The sequence below is a fragment of the Salvelinus fontinalis genome, unplaced genomic scaffold (assembly GCF_029448725.1).
Source record: "Salvelinus fontinalis isolate EN_2023a unplaced genomic scaffold, ASM2944872v1 scaffold_1339, whole genome shotgun sequence".
NCBI classification, from domain to species: Eukaryota; Metazoa; Chordata; class Actinopteri; order Salmoniformes; family Salmonidae; genus Salvelinus; species Salvelinus fontinalis.
In genome coordinates this window covers 16014-40975 of record NW_026601548.1, presented here as the reverse complement: position 1 = coordinate 40975, position 24962 = coordinate 16014, and the positions used below count along the sequence as shown (strand labels likewise).

The window sequence follows — 24962 nt, the reverse complement described above, 5'->3', positions numbered from 1 at the left end:
GTGTACAGGGTTAATAACCTCTGGGGGGGGGGGGGGTGATAGAGGGACTATGGTTGGAGGGTAGTGGGGTGTACAGGGTTAATATCCTCTGGGGGGGGGGGGTGATAGAGGGACTATGGTTGGAGGGTAGTGGGGTGTACAGGGTTAATAACCTCTGGGGGGGGGGGGGGTGATAGAGGGACTATGGTTGGAGGGTAGTGGGGTGTACAGGGTTAATATCCTCTGGGGGGGGGGGGTGATAGAGGGACTATGGTTGGAGGGTAGTGGGGTGTACAGGGTTAATAACCTCTGGGGGGGGGGGTGATAGAGGGACTATGGTTGGAGGGTAGTGGGGTGTACAGGGTTAATATCCTCTGGGGGGGGGGGTGATAGAGGGACTATGGTTGGAGGGTAGTGGGGTGTACAGGGTTAATATCCTCTGGGGGGGGGGGGGGTGATAGAGGGACTATGGTTGGAGGGCAGTGGGGTGTACAGGGTTAATATCCTCTGGGGGGGGGGGGGGTGATAGAGGGACTATGGTTGGAGGGTAGTGGGGTGTACAGGGTTAATATCCTCTGGGGGGGGGGGGTGATAGAGGGACTATGGTTGGAGGGTAGTGGGGTGTACAGGGTTAATAACCTCTGGGGGGGGGGGGGGGTGATAGAGGGACTATGGTTGGAGGGTAGTGGGGTGTACAGGGTTAATAACCTCTGGGGGGGGGGGGGGGGGTGACAGAGGGACTATGGTTGGAGGGTAGTGGGGTGTACAGGGTTAATATCCTCTGGGGGGGGGGGGTGATAGAGGGACTATGGTTGGAGGGTAGTGGGGTGTTCAGGGTTAATAACCTCTGGGGGGGGGGGGGGGTGATAGAGGGACTATGGTTGGAGGGTAGTGGGGTGTACAGGGTTAATATCCTCTGGGGGGGGGGGGTGATAGAGGGACTATGGTTGGAGGGTAGTGGGGTGTACAGGGTTAATAACCTCTGGGGGGGGGGGGGGGGTGATAGAGGGACTATGGTTGGAGGGTAGTGGGGTGTACAGGGTTAATATCCTCTGGGGGGGGGGTGATAGAGGGACTATGGCTGGAGGGTAGTGGGGTGTACAGGGTTAATAACCTCTGGGGGGGGGGGGGGTGATAGAGGGACTATGGTTGGAGGGTAGTGGGGTGTACAGGGTTAATAACCTCTGGGGGGGGGGGGGGGGTGATAGAGGGACTATGGTTGGAGGGTAGTGGGGTGTACAGGGTTAATAACCTCTGGGGGGGGGGGGGGTGATAGAGGGACTATGGTTGGAGGGTAGTGGGGTGTACAGGGTTAATAACCTCTGGGGGGGGGGGTGATAGAGGGACTATGGTTGGAGGGTAGTGGGGTGTACAGGGTTAATAACCTCTGGGGGGGGGGTGATAGAGGGACTATGGTTGGAGGGTAGTGGGGTGTACAGGGTTAATAACCTCTGGGGGGGGGGGTCCATAGTGCACCAGGTCTGATCTGATGTTCACACAGACACCAGGCAGGTCTGATCTCCTTCACGTTTAATTCATTAATGCTCTGCGTGAAAAACCAAAAAACAGACAGAAAAGCCCAAAGAACCCGACAACAACATCGTTTAAAAAGACAAAAGTCCAGGATTAAAGTCCACGTCGCCCCGTTAGCAGAGATCAACATTTAGCTTTAAAAAAAATGTCAAGCACACTAGAAGGTGGTTCCCGGAGGAATCCCGGGTCACATTCTCCTCGGCGTCCTCGTCTTCTTCACCCCACGGTCCAAAGTAGTGTACTTCGTCGAGGATACGGTGTCCTTAGAGATGAGCCCGTAGCTTCTGGACAGAGTCGATGTGAAGTAGTAGGGTTTAAGTCACAAATAGCACCTTGTTCTCTATATAGGGCACTACTTTAGACCAAGGCGGCTCTGGTAGGGCACTACTTTAGACCAAGGCGGCTCTGGTAGGGCACTACTTTAGACCAAGGCGGCTCATGGTGCTGCTTCTATAATGCAGCAGACACACATTAACCTTCATACAAAATGGCTGCCGTGGCAGAGCATTACTAAAAACCTAATTCTGCCACCGACCACACTGACGTGTCCCTCGTGGATCTGGACTAGTGTTAGTAAGATGGTGGAAACTCCCTTCCAAGCTGATAGTTAAACCTTTAACGTTTATAAAGTGAAGTGCACACATCATGGACAGAATCAGACCCAAATGGAAACCTATTCCCTATATAGTGCACTACTTTAGACCAGAGCCCTATGGCACCCTATTCCCTATATAGTGCACTACTTTAGACCAGAGCCCTATGGCACCCTATTCCCTATATAGTGCACTACTTTTGACCTGAACATTTATATGGCCCTGGTCTAAAATAGTGCCCTATATATAGGGGAATAGGGTGCCATTGTGAGCCTCAGAGTTGAGTCTGAATGTGTCCTCTGCCAACGGGCCTCCAGGCTCATTACAACAGAACTTGACGGGGGGTTGGTAGTTGTATCAGACAAGACAGAAGAAAGGTCAAAGGTTAAAACATTCTGTACAAACATATACACAGTTTGGTTTTTTAAAGCAGTGGGGGGGGTTAGGGTTAGGGTGGGGGGGGGGAACTGAACAGTTGAAAAAATAGTGCAATGTCAAGCTTCTTCCGGTTAAACTTTTCCTTCTGCTACATAATGCCCGAGGGACAGTCTGAAGGCACCGAGTCGTTTCCACGCAGTCGCCGTGGAGACGGAGGGAGGAGCGTCCCCGATACAGTTATACGACGCAGTCGCCGTGGAGACGGGACGGAGGACAGTCAGGTTCCTGCAGAGATGAAGGGAGAGTAGAACGTATGATCTATAACTGTACAACATAATGGAGACGGATGAAGGATTAACTTCTATACTAATCGGCTACTTGACTGTCAGAATGTTTACGAAACAACAGGAAGTCGTTACCCAGTATAAAGTCACGCCACCGCGGCCCGGTCAGGCCCCTCCCACGCGATTTTCTCATGACTTTCGCTGGCGGCGGGGTCGGTGATTGGCTCGTGGCTTTTGTTGGCGGTGGGGTCGGGGATTGGCTCGTGGCTTTCGCTGGCGGCGGGGTCGGGGATTGGCTCGTGACTTTCGTTGGCGGCGGGGTCGGCGATTGGCTCGTGGCTTTCGTTGGCGGCGGGGTCGGCGATTGGCTCGTGGCTTTCGTTGGCGGCGGGGTCGGCGATTGGCTCGTGGCTTTCGCTGGTGGCGGGGTCGGTGATTGGCTCGTGGCTTTCGTTGGCGGCGGGGTCGGTGATTGGCTCGTGGCTTTCCCTGAATTTTTCTGTTTGCCTCTCCTGTTCCCGGCTCGGACCCGGTTGTGCTCCTGAACCAGCACCTCCTGCGGCGAGCCGCTAGACTCCTTCCAGGGAACTCTACTCTTCCTTCTCTCAGTTTTCACAGCTTTGTCGTACTCTTCCCTCCTCTCCTCCTGTCGGGTCTCGTCGGGGCAGTACGTGTCGTCTAGATTGACGGTGCAGACGTCCCACTCCTTCTCCACGGTGGACTCTGTGTCGGGGGAGTTGATCTTCTTGAGGAACACGCAACACTCCTTCAGTCTCTCCGGACTCCAGGCTTTAGAGCTGAGACGCTGCTGTTTGGTGAGGCCTGTCGGCTGCTCGGGGCCGCAGGGCTGACTGGTCTCTGAGGCGGCAGGTAGACAGTGGTGATGTGGAGAACAGGTGAGCTCCTCCCTGGGCCGAGCAGAAGGCCAGACCTGGTGAGGTGATTTGCCTACCTCCACCGGGCTTCTCCTCCAGATCGCCTGGTTGTACCTCAGCCTGTTGGGCCGCTTGACTCTGAGGGTCCAGGTGAGAAACTTTTCTCTGACTCTGAGCAGAGTGGTTCTGTACGTCCCGAGGGCCCTGACCTTCATCCAAGGAGCTCTGAGACGCAGCCCGCCTGACGCCGGCCTCGCAGTGAACAGACACCGCCTGGCATTCAGCTCTTTTCCACGTCGGAGCCGTTCCTGGGCCAGACGGAGCTGGGCGGGGCTCTTCGGCACAGCTTTGGCAAACTTCTTGATGTGTTTGCGTAGTCGCATGGTCTGCGGGCTGGGAAAGACACTCCCCCTGCTGGCGGTCCGGGGGTAGTGCAGGAGCTCGTAGGGGTTTCGAGAGCTGGTCTTCTTCACAATGCCCAGAGACTGAGTCTCAGTGGTCTGCATGAACCAGGAGGCCAGCCTCTCCACGCTGCAGCGCTGGTCAAACAGCAGCCGCACTGCCGACCCAACCTCTGGCTTCCAGGAGGACAAAGAGTCGTCGTCAAGTGTCTGCTTGGCGGACGTGATCGTCCCCGTCCTGGTGGTGTGGGTGGTAGCGGCAGCGGAAGTGACCCAGCTGTGGGATATGAGGCGGATCCTGCGAGCCAGCTCTTGGTTCAGGCTGTCCTGGTCGGAGGAGACGGGCCACCACCTCAACGCCTCGCTGGAACTGGCCGGGAAAATGGAGTCTACCGAAACCCCCGCCACCTGGCTCAGGTCCTCACACAACACCCTTCCTCTTCCCTCGCTCCTCTCCTCCCTCCCAGACAGCAGCTCCTCCTGCCTTGGGGTGTCCTCTCCTCCCTCCTCCCTCCTCCTGCGATGGCTGCCTTGGCTGCTGGCCCTGTTGATCAGTAGCTGTCTGGATCGGCGCAGCAGGGCGGTACTGTGGCTCAGGGACCTAGAGGTGGAGGTGGCTACAGAGTGAAGTAGGTACACTGAAGGCTTCCTCACCCTCACGGAGTGACGCACTGCCAACAGAGGAGGAGTCTGGGTCTGTCGCTCCCTCTCTCCATCCTTGGACTCTGTCGTTCTCTCTATCTGCATCCGAGTGGCGTCCTCGCTAGTCGGCGTGCTGCTGATTGGCTCTTTGGAAGGCTGGGGTTCAGGAAGGAGGGCTTTCCGCCGACAGAGCTTTTCCGGAGATTTCCTGGCTGCGTCCCGGTTCATGTGGATCTTGCGTTTCCCCGGCGACGTGGTGGTGACGGTAACGGAGATTCCGGAGATCTTGACCTTGGCGGGTCTCCCTGGACGACGCATGGCCGCGGTACACTGCAGCTTCTGGCACTTGATAATGTTGCTGCTGTTGCTGGCGTGGGGAGCGAACCTCTTCTCCTTCACCGGTCTGACGAAGTTCAGATCCATCAGCTGCTCTGTAGCCTGGAGACAAGCAGCCTCCTCCGACACTGTCCTCTTGGTCCTGTGGGAGCGTCCGTACACCACGGTGATCTTTAGGTTCCTGTTGGCTGGGTCTCTCTGCTCGTTGCCCTCCTCCCCGGTGCTGCAGCCTAAGGGATCTCCACCGGATCGGTCCTGACCACCCTGCCTGGAGCCACAGCTCGGCTCTACACCCTTTTGCTTGGGCGGGCGGCCGATCGGCCTCTTGGCCCTCTTCTCCAGCTGGGGACCTAGCTTCTTGGGACGTCCCGGACGTCTCTTCGTGGGGGTGGTTTCACGAAAAGGAGGCGGGCCCTCTCCGTTCTGGGACCCGGGGGAGCGTTTTGGTGGGCTACCTCCCTCTCCTCCTCTCATCGTTCCACACAGCTTTGGTGATGACGATACAGTGTTCTTGGGTGGACTCCTTGTTTTAAGGGGACTTCTGGTCTGGAGGGGACTCCTAGTTTTAAGGGGACTCCTGGTCTGGAGGGGACTCCTGGTCTGGAGGGGACTCCTGGTCTGGAGGGGACTCCTGGTCTGGAGGGGACTCCTGGTCTGGAGGGGACTCCTGGTCTGGAGGGGACTCCTGGTCTGGAGGGGACTCCTGGTCTTAGGTGGATTGTGAGTCTTCTCTGGGGTCTTCTCTGGACTTCCTGTCCACGATGACTCCTCACAGGGGTCAAATGTCTCCTGTCCATGCCAGCTGGATCCTGGTGCAGCCGCCTTCAGGGTGTACCTCACCCCCTCCTCACCCACTACTGCAGACACAAACATCAGCTTGATGGGGCTGGTGTACTGAGGCTGCTCTGTGGGGACCTCACCCTCTGGCCTGGAGGCTGTGCGAGGGCTCGCTGGTTGGGACTGTTGGGAGGAGCGTAAGCGCCCAAAAGGTTTGGCTGCTCTGAGCCTAACGTCTGCCGTGTTCTGGGAGCGGTGTTTAGGGGGACTCTGCTGCTCAGAGGAAGCTGCAGTGACAGGAATCACCTGACCTCGTCTCTGTGACTCACGGTCTGAACTCTGACCCGTTGCCGTTGATCTACAGCCTCTGCCTCCCCTTCTCTCCTGACTGACAACCTCAGGACTGGATGCCAGCGGTAATTCCTTTTCTCTTGCTTCGCACAACACCTCAGCCGTGTCTGTGGCCGAGGATGGGGAGTCTGTGTGATTGGTGTTGGGGCCATTTAGTGGCGGCCGATCCTTTGGCGTCCTCTGGGCGGAGAAGATTCTCTCTGAGAAACAGGCAACAGAATACATCATCCTGGGCTCTGTGACGTAGGAGGAGAACCGCTGGGGAGGGACGATGTTCCTCCTGGACCTCCCAGCCTCGCTGCTCCTCCCCACCACCACCTCGCTGCTGCTGCCTGGCTGGGACTTCCTGGTTCTGCAGGGGTGGGACGGGCTAATCCTGGCTGACACTCTGCTACTGTCCTTGCTGCAGCCTACTGACTCCTCCTCTTCCTCTGTCCTCCTCTTCTCAGGGAGGTCACTGCCATGGTCACAGGTGCTGCTGGTACTACCTGGTGACTCCTCCTCTCTCCTCCTCTTCTCAGGGAGGTCACTGACATGGTCACAGGTGCTGCTGGTACTACCTGGTGACTCCTCCTCTTCCTCAATCCTCCTCTTCTCAGGGAGGTCACTGCCATGGTCACAGGTGCTGCTGGTACTACCTGGTGACTCCTCCTCTCTCCTCCTCTTCTCAGGGAGGTCACTGCCATGGTCACAGGTGCTGCTGGTACTACCTGGTGACTCCTCCTCTTCCTCTCTCCTCCTCTTCTCAGGGAGGTCACTGCCATGGTCACAGGCGCTGCTGGTACTACCTGGTGACTCCTCCTCTCTCCTCCTCTTCTCAGGGAGGTCACTCCTACTGCTGTCCTGACAGGTGCTGTTCCAGCTCTCTGGTTTGTGTTGGTCCTCCTGCGGGTGACTCTGTTGTGTAGAGGAGAGGACTGGGGGTTTCTCCATCTCCTCCTTCACGCCGACTCTATCCTTCGTAACTCTCACTGGATCTGCCTCCTCTGCTGTCACCTTCTCCGTCGTTCCCTCCTTTACCCTCTCCGTCTCTCCCTCCTTCACCCTCTCCGTCTCTCCCTCCTTCACTCTACCGGTCTCTCCCTCCTTTACCCTCTCCGTCTCTCCCTCCTTCACCCTCTCCGTCTCTCCCTCCTTCACCCTCTCCGTCTCTCCCTCCTTTACCCTCTCCGTCTCTCCCTCCTTTACCCTCTCCGTCTCTCCCTCCTTCACTCTACCGGTCTCTCCCTCCTTCACTCTACCGGTCTCTCCCCCCTTCACTCTACCGGTCTCTCCCTCCTTCACTCTACCGGTCTCTCCCTCCTTCACTCTACCGGTCTCTCCCTCCTTCACCCTCTCCGTCTCTCCCTCCTTCACCCTCTCTCCCTCCTTCACCCTCTCTCCCTCCTTCACCCTCTCTCCCTCCTTCACCCTCTCTCCCTCCTTCACCCTCTCTCCCTCCTTCACCCTCTCTCCCTCCTTCACCCTCTCTCCCTCCTTCACCCTCTCTCCCTCCTTCAATCTACCGGTCTCTCCCTCCTTCACTCTACCGGTCTCTCCCTCCTTCCCCCTCTCCGTCTCTCCCTCCTTCACCCTCTCTCCCTCCTTCACTCTACCGGTCTCTCCCTCCTTCACCCTCTCGGTCTCTCCCTCCTTCACTCTACCGGTCTCTCCCTCCTTCACTCTACCGGTCTCTACCTCCTTCACTCTACCGGTCTCTCCCTCCTTCACCCTCTCCGTCTCTCCCTCCTTCACCCTCTCCGTCTCTCCCTCCTTCACCCTCTCTCCCTCCTTCACCCTCTCTCCCTCCTTCACCCTCTCTCCCTCCTTCACTCTACCGGTCTCTCCCTCCTTCACTCTACCGGTCTCTCCCTCCTTCCCCCTCTCCGTCTCTCCCTCCTTCACCCTCTCTCCCTCCTTCACTCTACCGGTCTCTCCCTCCTTCACTCTACCGGTCTCTCCCTCCTTCACCCTCTCGGTCTCTCCCTCCTTCACTCTACCGGTCTCTCCCTCGTTCACTCTACCGGTCTCTCCCTCCTTCCCCCTCTCCGTCTCTCCCTCCTTCACTCTACCGGTCTCTCTCTCCTTCACTCTACCGGTCTCTCCCTCGTTCACTCTACCGGTCTCTCCCTCCTTCCCCCTCTCCGTCTCTCTCTCCTTCACTCTACCGGTCTCTCCCTCCTTCACCCTCTCGGTCTCTCTCTCCTTCACTCTACCGGTCTCTCCCTCCTCCTCTGTGATTCTGTCCATCTCTGCTGTAACAGGGGTTGGTTCAGGTGAGGAGCAGGTAGAAAAGGGCTTGGCACTGCGGCTCTTGTTCTTCCCAAGCGACAGCCTCCTGCCCAGCGATTGGTTCAGCCTGGCCAGCTCCCGTTTGATTAGCACGGTCTGGCGCCGGGTGGACGACTGGTCGGGCAGAGTCGTCATGGCCTCCTGTCGCCGCCGGGAACGCGTCCGAGGCGGCTGGCTCTCGTTGTTGTCATGGTGATGCAACATGTCGTTTAGGCTGTAGTCGCTGCCGCCACCCGTGTTCAGAACGGTGGTGATGATCTCACTCAGGTGGGCGTCGGCCTGGGACTCTGCTATGTGCTGATTGGCCGAGGTCGTCAGGTGGGGATCCTTCTCTAGGTTGTGATTGGCTGAGGCAGAGCTGAGGGGGGGATCCTTCTCCTGGGGTCTGATTGTCTTTAGTTTGTCACTGAATCGCTCCACCAGGTCCTGCTGCTCCCGGTCCTCGCCCACCTCCCCACCACACCCGGCCTCCTCCTCTTTCTCCCCCTCCTGCTGCAGAAGAGAGGGAGGCTTGTCTTCCTCCTTTCCGTCCATGTCTGAGGGGATGGGGGAGAGAGGGGGAGGAGAGGGGGTGCGGGATCTCTCTCTCTTGAGGACAGGGCACTCGCTTCCTCCTCCCGGGGCTGTGTGTCTGACCGGGGCCAGGTAGGTGTGTTCTGAGCAGCAGGAGGCGCAGGGCTGGGGGTTGGAGCAACAGACAGAGGCCACGGGACAGACTGAGGGGTTAGTGCACAGAGCGGAGGATGAAAGAGAGGCGGAGGAGGTGAAAGTGCAGAGAGAAGAGGAGGAGCGAACCCCAGTGGTCATGTGTCCCAGGGACAGGCTCTGGCAGGACAGGCAGTGGAGTCTCTGGAGGCAGAAACAGACAGGAGGCAGCCTGCAGCGCTGCACACAGCAACAGCCTGGACCACCTGGTGTCCTCCAGTCAGTCTGACGCGAGGCTCCACTACGGCTCCAACACTCAGTAAAGGGAGGAGGCGAGGAAGTGTCGTCCTGTTGTTTGGCCACCAGGTGGCAGCAGAGAGGGTCTGTGGGCTGGGCCAGGCGGCGATGGGCGTCCCTGTAGGCCAATGATAGACGGTGCTGCTGGTGGGCGAGCCTCAGGATTCGCTGGAGCAGAGAGCGATGGGCGGGGCATAAAGAGGAGCGGACCGCCTCCAGAGCAGAGCTCCTCCCACTTGGGGCATCGGGCATCCCGGCATCCTCTGCTTCCCTCTGGGGCTCATCCGTAACCGTGGGCAACAGGGAGCTAGAGATAGACAGGGGACAGGAAACAGGAAGCATATTTATTTAATTAAAAAGGAACCAACTTCATTAAATTCACAAACTAAACCGTAGGACTCATTCATATGAAGATTCATTACCACCACAGAAACAATGACCACACAACAGAAGTCTGTCTGTTCAACAGAACCGGTTTATTCATGAAGGCTGAGAAGGCTGATACCAGCGCAGAACAGACGGTCAACGGCACTAACCCACCACCGGGTCAACGACACTAACCCACCACCGGGTCAACGACACTAACCCACCACCGGGTCAACGACACTAACCCACCACCGGGTCAACGACACTAACCCACCACCGGGTCAACGACACTAACCCACCACCGGGTCAACGACACTAACCCACCACCGGGTCAACGACACTAACCCACCACCGGGTCAACGACACTAACCCACCACCGGGTCAACGACACTAACCCACCACCGGGTCAACGACACTAACCCACCACCGGGTCAACGACACTAACCCACCACCGGGTCAACGACACTAACCCACCACCGGGTCAACGACACTAACCCACCACCGGGTCAACGACACTAACCCACCACCGGGTCAACGACACTAACCCACCACCGGGTCAACGACACTAACCCACCACCGGGTCAACGACACTAACCCACCACCGGGTCAACGACACTAACCCACCACCGGGTCAACGACACTAACCCACCACCGGGTCAACGACACTAACCCACCACCGGGTCAACGACACTAACCCACCACCGGGTCAACGACACTAACCCACCACCGGGTCAACGACACTAACCCACCACCGGGTCAACGACACTAACCCACCACCGGGTCAACGACACTAACCCACCACCGGGTCAACGACACTAACCCACCACCGGGTCAACGACACTAACCCACCACCGGGTCAACGACACTAACCCACCACCGGGTCAACGACACTAACCCACCACCGGGTCAACGACACTAACCCACCACCGGGTCAACGACACTAACCCACCACCGGGTCAACGACACTAACCCACCACCGGGTCAACGACACTAACCCACCACCGGGTCAACGACACTAACCCACCACCGGGTCAACGACACTAACCCACCACCGGGTCAACGACACTAACCCACCACCGGGTCAACGACACTAACCCACCACCGGGTCAACGACACTAACCCACCACCGGGTCAACGACACTAACCCACCACCGGGTCAACGACACTAACCCACCACCGGGTCAACGACACTAACCCACCACCGGGTCAACGACACTAACCCACCACCGGGTCAACGACACTAACCCACCACCGGGTCAACGACACTAACCCACCACCGGGTCAACGACACTAACCCACCACCGGGTCAACGACACTAACCCACCACCGGGTCAACGACACTAACCCACCACCGGGTCAACGACACTAACCCACCACCGGGTCAACGACACTAACCCACCACCGGGTCAACGACACTAACCCACCACCGGGTCAACGACACTAACCCACCACCGGGTCAACGACACTAACCCACCACCGGGTCAACGACACTAACCCACCACCGGGTCAACGACACTAACCCACCACCGGGTCAACGACACTAACCCACCACCGGGTCAACGACACTAACCCACCACCGGGTCAACGACACTAACCCACCACCGGGTCAACGACACTAACCCACCACCGGGTCAACGACACTAACCCACCACCGGGTCAACGACACTAACCCACCACCGGGTCAACGACACTAACCCACCACCGGGTCAACGACACTAACCCACCACCGGGTCAACGACACTAACCCACCACCGGGTCAACGACACTAACCCACCACCGGGTCAACGACACTAACCCACCGGTCAACGACACTAACCCACCACCGGGTCAACGACACTAACCCACCGGTCAACAACACTAACCCACCGGTCAACGACACAAAGCACTGGTGTCTCATACGGGCAAATCAACTTAATATTTGAGATTCTTCAAAGTAGCTACCCTTTGCCTTGATGACAGCTTTGCACACTCATGGCATTCTCTCAACCAGCTTCATGAGGTAGTCACCTGGAATGCATTTCAATTAACAGGTGTGCCTTAAGTTAATTTGTGGAATGTATTTCCTTAATGCGTTTGAGCCAATCAGTTGTGTTGTGACAAGGTAGGGGTGGTATACAGAAGATAGCCCTATTTAGTAAAAGACCAAGTCCATATTATGGCAAGAACAGGTCAAACAAGCAAAGATAAACGACAGTCCATCATTACATCATTAGCGTTGGGCCAGTAACCGAAAGGTTGCTAGATTGAATCCCCGAGCTTACAAGGGAATAAAATCTGTCATTCTGCCCCTGAACAAGGCAGTTAACCCACTGTTCCCCGGTAGGACGTCATTGTAAATAAGAATTTGTTCTTAACTGACTTGTCTAGTTAAATAAAGGTTAAAATAAAAAAAAGTCAATGTCCTTTTAAAAATATAAATAATTTCAAATTCCTTATATTAAGCAAAGCAGACGTCACACTTTTCAATTTTTTCTTTTATTTACAGATGGCCACGGGCACACCCCAACACTGACATAATTTACAAACAGACCAGGGATGTTCTCTGTTTAGTGAGTCCTCCAGATCAGAGACAGTAGGGGTGACCAGGGATGTTCTCTGTTTAGTGAGTCCTCCAGATCAGAGGCAGTAGGTATGACCAGGGATGTTCTCTGTTTAGTGAGTCCTCCAGATCAGAGGCCGTAGGGATGACCAGGGATGCTCTCTGTTTAATGAGTCCTCCAGATCAGAGGCAGTAGGGATGACCAGGGATGTTCTCTGTTTAGTGAGTCCTCCAGATCAGAGGCAGTAGGGATGACCAGGGATGTTCTCTGTTTAGTGAGTCCTCCAGATCAGAGGCAGTAGGGATGACCAGGGATGTTCTCTGTTTAGTGAGTCGCCAGATCAGAGACAGTAGGGATGACCAGGGATGTTCTCTGTTTAGTGAGTCCTCCAGATCAGAGGCAGTAGGGATGACCAGGGATGTTCTCTGTTTAGTGAGTCCTCCAGATCAGAGGCAGTAGGGATGACCAGGGATGTTCTCTGTTTAGTGAGTCCTCCAGATAAAAATAATAAAATACTACTCAAGTACTGCTAGAGTACCAGCTTCTTCCCCGATACAGTCAACATCACCTCCTAGTGGTCTAAATAGGGCAAGTACTGGAGACAATAAATACAATAATTAATATATATTACTATAACATTTAAAATCACCAACTCATGCATTTGGAACAGAAGGACACGTTTCACATCAAAGTTCCTCTTTACAGATTTTATTTTATATTTTTAAACACAATCAATCAAAAAAATACTTTAAAAAAAAATCACAGACCTGAAGCAAAATGTAGAAATTAAAAGGATTCCCAAGCAGCAACACCAAACGCTTCACTACAATAATTAAACATTTATCATTTATAGTCCAAATTCACGTATGCATAAAATAACTGACTGATTTCTGTTCAAGTATTTTTTTTAAAGATATGTAGACAGTTGAAAAAAAATAAAAATAAATCACCTGAAGATGTATACAAGCAAGGCTGTTACCGGTATTGAGGAGTGTAACCATGGTAATACCGCAGTAGAACCTAGTCTGAGTTCGTTGTTATCTATTCTCCGTTATAGAAATTAAACTGCTTTTACCTCAACCTAATGCCTCAACCTAATGCTTCAACCTAATGCCTCAACCTAATACCTCAACCTAATACCTCAACCTAATGCCTCAACCTAATGCCTCAACCTAATGCCCCAACCTAATGCCTCAACCTAATGCCTCAACCTAATGCCTCAACCTAATGCCCCAACCTAATGCCCCAACCTAATGCCTCAACCTAATGCCCCAACCTAATGCCTCAACCTAATGCTTCAACCTAATGCCTCAACCTAATGCCCCAACCTAATGCCTCAACCTAATACCTCAACCTAATACCTCAACCTAATGCCCCAACCTAATGCCTCAACCTAATGCCTCAACCTAATGCCCCAACCTAATGCCTCAACCTAATACCTCAACCTAATGCCTCAACCTAATGCCTCAACCTAATGCCTCAACCTAATGCCCCAACCTAATGCCTCAACCTAATGCCTCAACCTAATGCCTCAACCTAATGCCTCAACCTAATGTCTCAACCTAATGCCTCAACCTAATGCCTCAACCTAATACCCCAACCTAATGCCTCAACCTAATGCCTCAACCTAATGCCTCAACCTAATACCTCAACCTAATACCTCAACCTAATACTAGCTTCCCCAAAAAAGCTCTTAAAGATATAACTCCAGTCTGCTCCTGATAAATGCAGCTACGTGAGACTGACCTGAAGGCCGGGTAGAAACAGAGCATCCTGAGTTAGTAAAGAAATACCAAATGTAACAGACTGGATTTGAATTGCACTTCGACTGTCAGTCATCAGGAGGGGAGTGTCCCCAGAGAGGCTAGACCAGAGCCCTATTCCCTATATAGTGCACTACTTTAGACCAGAGCCCTATTCCCTATATAGTACACTACTATAGACCAGAGCCCTATTCCCTATATAGTGAACTACTTTAGACCAGAGCCCTATTCCCTATATAGTACACTACTTTAGACCAGAGCCCTATTCCCTATTATAGTGCACTACTTTATAGAACCCTATTCCCTATATAGTGCACTACTATAGACCCCTACGGTGGCACCACAACAGGGCTTTCTCCATTTATACTGTTTAATCAAACTCCAAACAACAATCTGCCTTTTCATCCATTTCCTGCACTTGTGTTATCATGACAACTAGCGATTAGCCGCTCATCTAGCCATACAGCAGCACTGGTACCAGGCAGTATTAGCAAATCCAGGCCTGGTTAACGGAAACGGTTGGAATCATTGAAATATGATTATTCTAGAATATAGTGGGGTAGGCACCTTGAAAACATTGACATGGCAACAAATGAATAAGCCAGTGAGAGCAAGTATTGACAAGGGAAGGAACCAAAGTGTTTGTCAGTGTTTTCCAGGCGACCCTAATTACAGATGTTACATTACATGTCGTTTTCATGCTTCATGTAGCTCGGCAACATATTCACGCTTCATGTAGATAGGCAACGTATTCATACTTCGTCTATTCCTCTCTGATAAGATACCGTTGCACTAACATGCTCATCTAGCCATACAGCAGCACTGGTACCAGGCAGTATTAGCTAACTAGCTACGTTTGCTCCGACTCCCGAGTACATTTAGCAAGCTAGCCAACTAGCGATTAGCCGCTCATCTAGCCATACAGCAGCACTGGTACAAGGCAGTATTAGCTAACTAGCTACGTTTGCCTAGCCAACTAGCGATTAGCCGCTCATCTAGCCATACAGTAGCACTGGTACCAGGCAGTATTAGGTAACTAGCTACGTTTGCCTAGCCAACTAGCGATTAGCCGCTCATCTAGCCATACAGCAGCACTGGTACAAGGCAGTATTAGCTAACTAGCTACGTTTGCCTAGCCAACTAGCGATTAGCCGCTCATCTAGCCATACAGCAGCACTGGTACCAGGCAGTATTAGCTAACTAGCTACGTTTGCTCCGACTCCCGAGTATATTTAGCAAGCTAGCCAACTAGCGATTAGCCGCTCATCTAGCCATACAGCAGCACTGGTACCAGGCAGTATTAGCTAACTAGCTACGTTTGCCTAGCCAACTAGCGATTAGCCGCTCATCTAGCCATACAGTAGCACTGGTACCAGGCAGTATTAGCTAACTAGCTACGTTTGCTCCGACTCCCGAGTATATTTAGCAAGCTAGCCAACTAGCGATTAGCCGCTCATCTAGCCATACAGCAGCACTGGTACCAGGCAGTATTAGCTAACTAGCTACGTTTGCCTAGCCAACTAGCGATTAGCCGCTCATCTAGCCATACAGTAGCACTGGTACCAGGCAGTATTAGCTAACTAGCTACGTTTGCCTAGCCAACTAGCGATTAGCCGCTCATCTAGCCATACAGCAGCACTGGTACCAGGCAGTATTAGCTAACTAGCTACGGTTGCTCCCGACTCCCGAGTACATTTAGCAAGCTAGCCAACTAGCGATTAACAATAATTATTTTTCAGCAACACCTTGCTAAGAAAAGACAAACTAGCAAACAGTAGTTTGCAGACAATAAGCTATACAAACGAATAGTGAGCAACTGCTCTCTCCTTGAGTAACACTTGAGTAACAGGGCAGGGCTTGGTGTGGTTGGTGGCATGCAGGAGAGGGAGAACGATGACTCAAGAAGCAAAACGAGTTAACTATAAAAACTGACATTATTCGCGTCGGAGTTGCGTATTACATTTAACAAACCAAACACTGAAATAACGTTACAGAAGGTAAAGGTGAAAACTCAAACATCAATACCGCTATATAGTAAAATACGGTATACCCGCCCAGTCCTAGGCTAGACGGTATTTCAAGGGATACTTCGGGATGTCGGCATTAGTTATCTACTTCCCCAGAGTCAGATGAACGTGTGGATACCATTTTTATGTCCCTGAGTCCAATATGAAGGAAGTTAGAGGTAGTGTTGTGAGCCAATGCTAACTAGCGTTAGCGCAATGACTGGACATCTATGGGTATCTGCTAGCATTCTTGTAGGTGTAATGACTGGAGGTCTATGGGTATCTGCTAGAATGTGATCAGATAACCATAGACTTCCAGTCAGTACGCCTACTAGAATGCTAGCTGTTCCCATAGACCTCCAGTCATTGCGCTAACGCTAGTTAGCAATTTCCTTCAAACTGCACACAGAGACATAAAAAATGGTATCCACGAGTTCATCTGGGGAAAATAGATAATATCCTTTTAAAAATTCCCCTTATAGGCTTCATAGTGTCTCTTAAACTCTGTAGGTTTAAGAGAAGAGGATTCAGTGAGGGTGACAACAACACAAAGATGTCTTAGGTCCAGTTTTTTTTAAATCCTTCTGTTCTAAACAGCAGTAAAATGGCTTGTTTCAAGTTAACAACAACAAATGTTATCCTTCACAGGGTGGTCAGTGAGAAGTAGAGGTTCATACAGGAATCTGTCCATGTTCAGATCAGAGACGTTGTGAGACCAGAGATAGACAGGCTGAGAGGTTAAGTGAAAGAGCAGCTTATAAAGTGGGAGGATCTACAGAGACCCCCGACACCCTGAAAATTGTGTTTTAGAAAACAGAGAGAGAGATGGGAGTTTACATGAGAAACATTTAGAAAACACAGAGAGAGATGGGAGTTTACATGAGGAACATTTAGAAAACACAGAGAGAGATGGGAGTTTACATGAGGAACATTTAGAAAACAGAGAGAGAGATGGGAGTTTACATGAGGAACATTTAGAAAACAGAGAGAGAGATGGGAGTTTACATGAGGAACATTTAGAGAACAGAGAGAGAGATGGGAGTTTACATGGGGAACATTTAGAAAACAGAGAGAGAGATGGGAGTTTAAAGCAGCAGTTACGTGAGGAACATTTAGAAAACAGAGAGAGAGATGGGAGTTTACATGAGAAACATTTAGAAAACACAGAGAGAGATGGGAGTTTACATGAGGAACATTTAGAAAACACAGAGAGAGATGGGAGTTTACATGAGGAACATTTAGAAAACAGAGAGAGAGATGGGAGTTTACGTGGGGAACATTTAGAAAACAGAGAGAGAGATGGGAGTTTACATGAGGAACATTTAGAAAACACAGAGAGAGATGGGAGTTTACATGAGGAACATTTAGAAAACAGAGAGAGAGATGGGAGTTTAAAGCAGCAGTTACATGAGGAACATTTAGAGAACAGAGAGAGAGATGGGAGTTTACATGAGGAACATTTAGAAAACACAGAGAGAGATGGGAGTTTACATGAGGAACATTTAGAAAACAGAGAGAGAGATGGGAGTTTACGTGGGGAACATTTAGAAAACAGAGAGAGAGATGGGAGTTTACATGAGGAACATTTAGAAAACAGAGAGAGAGATGGGAGTTTAAAGCAGCAGTTACATGAGAAACATTTAGAAAACAGAGAGAAACAACACTGTATATAATATCCATATACAATGTGAATCTTTAACTAGGTCCAGTCCAGTGGACTCTCTGGCCAAATCAGTGACAAATGAACTACCGGGTAGACATGACAACCAGCTGACCTGAAGATTGGATTTAAAATACACCTGACTTAGGGGCCTCTCGGATGGCGCAGTGGTCCACCAGAGGTTCTGGGTTCGAGCCCAGGCTCTGTCGCAGCCGGGCCGCGACCGGGAGGCCCCTGGGGCGGTGCAGTGGTCTAAGGCCACCAGAGGTTCTGGGTTCGAGCCCAGGCTCTGTCGCAGCCGGGCCGCGACCGGGAGACCCCTGGGGCGGCGCACAATTGGCCCAGCGTCGTGCGGGTTAGGGAGGGTTTGGCCGGCAGGGATATATCCTTGTCTCATCGCTCAGTAGCGACTCCTGTGGCGGGCCTGTGCTCAGTGCACGCTGACCAGGTGCGCCAGGTGCACGGTGTTTCCTCCGACACGTTGGTGCGGCTGGCTTCCGGGTTGGATGGGCATTGTGTCAAGAAGCAACCATTTCTTTGTTGGGTCGTGTTTCGGAGGACGCACGGCTCTCGACCTTCGCCTCTCCCGAGTCCGTACGGGAGTTGCAGCGATGAGACAAGACTGTAACTACTAACAATTGGATCCCACAAAATTGGGGAGAAAAATAAGGGCAAAAAAAAAATAATATTCTACAAAAATACACCTGACGTGTAGTGAAGAATGCCATTCTTGTTTTATAGTTCACACTATTTCTGGGTAATATAACCTGGTCTGCATGGACACACAGTGAAGCAGCTGAATGTCTGGTTTTTTAAAAAGGCCTGGCTTGTGATTAACATCAGACCTGGGGGTCAATATGACACAGAGGTCAAATACCCGGAGGTGTGCTTGATTTACCTTGATTAGGCAACAAATGGGACCAGAAGTCCAGAAATCTACAAACTCTGCATGTCAAGCAAAACCAAGCGCACATGAAAACAAAACCAAGCGCACCGAGTATTTAATGAAAGCTGTTATTGGACCCTGATCTACAAAACAGTCTCCTGTTCTTTAGGAGGTCGAGGTCGAGTGGAGTTCAAGTCTTGTCGGTTCTAGACTCTAATGTTCTGTAGTCTAGAACCTGTTTGTGGCGCCGTTAGTCCCTGAGTCGGTAAAACCGGCAGAGTCCAGCGGTTGCCATGTGGTCGTAGTCGTGACGATGACGGGCCTCCTCTTGGGCGGTACCTTGAGGGTTCCGTTGCGCTCTTTGACCTTGTACTCCAGCGTGCTGTGAGGTATCCCATAAACCACCTGGGCCTTAGAAACGCTCATCCTGCCCCCCATCACCATGGCGATAGCCTCCTCCAGCAGGTCGTGGGCGTACTGCCGGTAGCGCCCGCGCTTCTTCCTGGACTGCTTGTTCTCCCCGCTACGCTCCGCCCCTTCCTCAGGATCGTCCAATGAGGAGCAGCGGCGGTGGGCGGGGCAGCGGGGTGAGAGGTCAGGCAGGTCGAGGGAGGGCAGGAGAACGCGGTGGAGTCTCAGCAGAGAGGAAGAGGTAGCAGCAATATTAGTGGAGGTGGTGCCGTGGTGTGGTGTGGGGTGGTAGTGCAGGGCCTCAGCCAGGCTGTAAGGGTCAGGGAGAGCTGGTCTGGAGCGCGATATGACCCGGGGGATACGGAGGGGGGGCTCCTCTCTGAGCTGGGGGGGTGGAGACCGGGACAAAGCCCTCCGCAGGCCACGCTGGCTCAGACAGGACGAAGAGGACGGGAGGAAGAGCGTCTCTCCGTTCTCCTCCCTCGCTCCCAGCTCCGCCCAGACCGCCACCCTCTGCAACACCAGCCGCGCCTCCTCGCCGTGCGCCGACGACATCGCGTCCTGCGAGGTCACATCCTCCCCCTCCAGCTGTGAGCGCAGGATTCCAGGGGGGATCCCGTAGAGAAGGACAGCTCTGTTCTCCTGGAGATAACCAGACCTCACGTCTCTCAGAGCCTTGGACAGCAGCCCCTCGGACAGCTCGCTGGACCTCTGGGCATGGTGTCCCTCGCTCTGGTACGCCCCGGCTGCTCCCCAACGCTGCTGCTGCCTCCTAGTGGGACGGAGGACCAAACACCAGCGTCAGGATCAGGGAGGGGGGGTGAGGGAGGCAAGGGGATGGGGGGGGCGATTCCTTTTTGTTGTGTTGGTGACATAACTTCCAACGGTCCTGTTGTGATCTGTGACTTCGTCGGCTGTGAGTGACATCATCTCTGCCTGTCATATGTCACAAGTAGAAAGGGAGTGACATCATCTCTGTGCGTCTGTCACATGAAGAAAGGGCGTGACATCATCTCTGTGCGTCTGTCACATGAAGAGAGGTTTGCAGTGTAGTTTAATCCACTCCAGTCTGTGATGTTACGCTGTCTCACCCCCCCCCCCCACCAGTAGCTGAGGTTACAGACCCCCCCCAGTAAGTAGTTCCCCTTGTTTCTGTGTGTCAGTCTGAATAGCTGAGGTTACAGACCCCCCCCCCAGTAACTAGTTCCACTTGTTTCTGTGTGTCAGTCTGAATAGCTGAGGTTACAGACCCCCCCCCCAGTAACTAGTTCCACTTGTTTCTGTGTGTCAGTCTGAATAGCTGAGGTTACAGACCACCCCCCCCCCCCCAGTAACTAGTTCCACTTGTTTCTGTGTGTCAGTCTGAATAGCTGAGGTTACAGACCACCCCCCCCCCCCCAGTAACTAGTTCCACTTGTTTCTGTGTGTCAGTCTGAATAGCTGAGGTTACAGACCCCCCCCCCCCCCCCAGTAACTAGTTCCACTTGTTTCTGTGTGTCAGTCTGAATAGCTGAGGTTACAGACCCCCCCCCCCCCCAGTAACTAGTTCCACTTGTTTCTGTGTGTCAGTCTGAATAGCTGAGGTTACAGACCCCCCCCCCAGTAACTAGTTCCACTTGTTTCTGTGTGTCAGTCTGAATAGCTGAGGTTACAGACCCCCCCCCCCCCCCCCCAGTAACTAGTTCCACTTGTTTCTGTGTGTCAGTCTGAATAGCTGAGGTTACAGACCCCCCCCCCCAGTAACTAGTTCCACTTGTTTCTGTGTGTCAGTCTGAATAGCTGAGGTTACAGACCCCCCCCCCAGTAACTAGTTCCACTTGTTTCTGTGTGTCAGTCTGAATAGCTGAGGTTACAGACCCCCCCCCCCCCAGTATCTAGTTCCACTTGTTTCTGTGTGTCAGTCTGAATAGCTGAGGTTACAGACCCCCCCCCCCCCCCCCAGTATCTAGTTCCACTTGTTTCTGTGTGTCAGTCTGAATAGCTGAGGTTACAGACCCCCCCCCCCCCCCAGTAACTAGTTCCACTTGTTTCTGTGTGTCAGTCTGAATAGCTGAGGTTACAGACCCCCCCCCCCCCCCCCCCCCCAGTAACTAGTTCCACTTGTTTCTGTGTGTCAGTCTGAATAGCTGAGGTTACAGACCCCCCCTCCCCAGTAACTAGTTCCACTTGTTTCTGTGTGTCAATCTGAATAGCTGAGGTTACAGACCCCCCCCCCCCCCCCCCCCAGTAACTAGTTCCACTTGTTTCTGTGTGTCAGTCTGAATAGCTGAGGTTACAGACCCCCCCCCCAGTATCTAGTTCCACTTGTTTCTGTGTGTCAGTCTGAATAGCTGAGGTTACAGACCCCCCCCCCAGTAACTAGTTCCACTTGTTTCTGTGTGTCAGTCTGAATAGCTGAGGTTACAGACCCCCCCCCCCCCCCAGTAACTAGTTCCACTTGTTTCTGTGTGTCAGTCTGAATAGCTGAGGTTACAGACACCCCCCCCCCCCCCAGTAACTAGTTCCACTTGTTTCTGTGTGTCAGTCTGAATAGCTGAGGTTACAGACCCCCCCCAGTAACTAGTTCCACTTGTTTCTGTGTGTCAGTCTGAATAGCTGAGGTTACAGACCCCCCCCCCCAGTAACTAGTTCCACTTGTTTCTGTGTGTCAGTCTGAATAGCTGAGGTTACAGACCCCCCCCCCCCCCCCCAGTAACTAGTTCCACTTGTTTCTGTGTGTCAGTCTGAATAGCTGAGGTTAGACCCCCCCCCCCCCCACCCGTAACTAGTTCCACTTGTTTCTGTGTGTCAGTCTGAATAGCTGAGGTTACAGACCCCCCCCCCCCCCCCCCCCCCAGTAACTAGTTCCACTTGTTTCTGTGTGTCAGTCTGAATAGCTGAGGTTACAGACCCCCCCCCCCCCCAGTATCTAGTTCCACTTGTTTCTGTGTGTCAGTCTGAATAGCTGAGGTTACAGACCCCCCCAGTAACTAGTTCCACTTGTTTCTGTGTGTCAGTCTGAATAGCTGAGGTTACAGACCCCCCCCCCCCAGTATCTAGTTCCACTTGTTTCTGTGTGTCAGTCTGAATAGCTGAGGTTACAGACCCCCCCCCCCCCCCCAGTATCTAGTTCCACTTGTTTCTGTGTGTCAGTCTGAATAGCTGAGGTTACAGACCCCCCCCCCCCAGTAACTAGTTCCACTTGTTTCTGTGTGTCAGTCTGAATAGCTGAGGTTACAGACCCCCCCCCCCCCCCCCCCCAGTAACTAGTTCCACTTGTTTCTGTGTGTCAGTCTGAATAGCTGAGGTTACAGACCCCCCCCCCAGTATCTAGTTCCACTTGTTTCTGTGTGTCAGTCTGAATAGCTGAGGTTACAGACCCCCCCCCCCCCCCCCCCAGTAACTAGTTCCACTTGTTTCTGTGTGTCAGTCTGAATAGCTGAGGTTACAGACCCCCCCCCCCCCCAGTAACTAGTTCCACTTGTTTCTGTGTGTCAGTCTGAATAGCTGAGGTTACAGACCCCCCCCCAGTAACTAGTTCCACTTGTTTCTGTGTGTCAGTCTGAATAGCTGAGGTTACAGACCCCCCCCCCCCCCAGTAACTAGTTCCACTTGTTTCTGTGTGTCAGTCTGAATAGCTGAGGTTACAGACCCCCCCCCCCCCCCAGTAACTAGTTCCACTTGTTTCTGTGTGTCAGTCTGAATAGCTGAGGTTACAGACCCCCCCCCCAGTAACTAGTTCCACTTGTTTCTGTGTGTCAGTCTGAATAGCTGAGGTTACAGACCCCCCCCCCAGTAACTAGTTCCACTTGTTTCTGTGTGTCAATCTGAATAGCTGAGGTTACAGACCCCCCCCCCCCCCCCCAGTAACTAGTTCCACTTGTTTCTGTGTGTCAGTCTGAATAGCTGAGGTTACAGACCCCCCCCCCCCCCCAGTAACTAGTTCCACTTGTTTCTGTGTGTCAGTCTGAATAGCTGAGGTTACAGACACCCCCCCCCCCCCCCAGTAACTAGTTCCACTTGTTTCTGTGTGTCAGTCTGAATAGCTGAGGTTACAGACCCCCCCCCCCCCCCCCCAGTATCTAGTTCCACTTGTTTCTGTGTGTCAGTCTGAATAGCTGAGGTTACAGACCCCCCCCCCCAGTATCTAGTTCCACTTGTTTCTGTGTGTCAGTCTGAATAGCTGAGGTTACAGACCCCCCCCCCCCCCCCCAGTAACTAGTTCCACTTGTTTCTGTGTGTCAGTCTGAATAGCTGAGGTTACAGACCCCCCCCCCCCCCCCCCAGTAACTAGTTCCACTTGTTTCTGTGTGTCAGTCTGAATAGCTGAGGTTACAGACCCCCCCCCCAGTAACTAGTTCCACTTGTTTCTGTGTGTCAGTCTGAATAGCTGAGGTTACAGACCCCCCCCCCCCAGTAACTAGTTCCACTTGTTTCTGTGTGTCAATCTGAATAGCTGAGGTTACAGACCCCCCCCCCCCCCCAGTAACTAGTTCCACTTGTTTCTGTGTGTCAGTCTGAATAGCTGAGGTTACAGACCCCCCCCCCCCCCCCCCAGTAACTAGTTCCACTTGTTTCTGTGTGTCAGTCTGAATAGCTGAGGTTACAGACCCCCCCCCCCAGTATCTAGTTCCACTTGTTTCTGTGTGTCAGTCTGAATAGCTGAGGTTACAGACCCCCCCCCCCCCCCCCAGTAACTAGTTCCACTTGTTTCTGTGTGTCAGTCTGAATAGCTGAGGTTACAGACCCCCCCCCCAGTATCTAGTTCCACTTGTTTCTGTGTGTCAGTCTGAATAGCTGAGGTTACAGACCCTCCCCCCCCCCCAGTAACTAGTTCCACTTGTTTCTGTGTGTCAGTCTGAATAGCTGAGGTTACAGACCCCCCCCCCAGTATCTAGTTCCACTTGTTTCTGTGTGTCAGTCTGAATAGCTGAGGTTACAGACCCCCCCCCCCCCCCCAGTAACTAGTTCCACTTGTTTCTGTGTGTCAGTCTGAATAGCTGAGGTTACAGACCCCCCCCCCCCCCCCCCAGTAACTAGTTCCACTTGTTCCTGTGTGTCAGTCTGAATAGCTGAGGTTACAGACCCCCCCCCCAGTATCTAGTTCCACTTGTTTCTGTGTGTCAGTCTGAATAGCTGAGGTTACAGACCCCCCCCCCCCCCCCCCAGTAACTAGTTCCACTTGTTTCTGTGTGTCAGTCTGAATAGCTGAGGTTACAGACCCCCCCCGCCCCCCCCCCAGTAACTAGTTCCACTTGTTTCTGTGTGTCAGTCTGAATAGCTGAGGTTACAGACCCCCCCCAGTAACTAGTTCCACTTGTTTCTGTGTGTCAGTCTGAATAGCTGAGGTTACAGACCCCCCCCCCCCCAGTAACTAGTTCCACTTGTTTCTGTGTGTCAATCTGAATAGCTGAGGTTACAGACCCCCCCCCCCCCCCCCAGTAACTAGTTCCACTTGTTTCTGTGTGTCAGTCTGAATAGCTGAGGTTACAGACCCCCCCCCCCCCCCAGTATCTAGTTCCACTTGTTTCTGTGTGTCAGTCTGAATAGCTGAGGTTACAGACCCCCCCCCCCCCCCAGTATCTAGTTCCACTTGTTTCTGTGTGTCAGTCTGAATAGCTGAGGTTACAGACCCCCCCCCCCCCCCCCAGTAACTAGTTCCACTTGTTTCTGTGTGTCAGTCTGAATAGCTGAGGTTACAGACCCCCCCGCCCCCCCCCCAGTAACTAGTTCCACTTGTTTCTGTGTGTCAGTCTGAATAGCTGAGGTTACAGACCCCCCCCCAGTAACTAGTTCCACTTGTTTCTGTGTGTCAGTCAGAATAGCTGAGGTTACAGACCCCCCCCGCCCCCCCCCAGTAACTAGTTCCACTTGTTTCTGTGTGTCAGTCTGAATAGCTGAGGTTACAGACCCCCCCCCCAGTAACTAGTTCGACTTGTTTCTGTGTGTCAGTCTGAATAGCTGAGGTTACAGACCCCCCCCCCCCCAC

The 24962-nt window shown here is 53.1% G+C and overlaps 1 protein-coding gene across 1 annotated transcript in view; it reads right to left on the bottom strand.

Moving 5' to 3' along the window:
• Nucleotides 1-1492: 1492 nt before the first annotated feature.
• The window catches only part of LOC129849035 (serine/arginine repetitive matrix protein 2-like), a 33993-nt gene continuing 10523 nt past the window's right edge, over nt 1493-24962 (bottom strand). Inside the window, exons 7-9 of the mRNA XM_055916101.1 lie at nt 8345-9669; nt 2903-7948; nt 1493-2768 (exon numbers count right to left, since the gene is read on the bottom strand). Coding sequence (XP_055772076.1) covers nt 2761-2768; nt 2903-7948; nt 8345-9669 — 6379 coding nt within the window. The 3' untranslated portion in view covers nt 1493-2760. The remainder of the gene's footprint in view (nt 2769-2902; nt 7949-8344; nt 9670-24962) is intronic.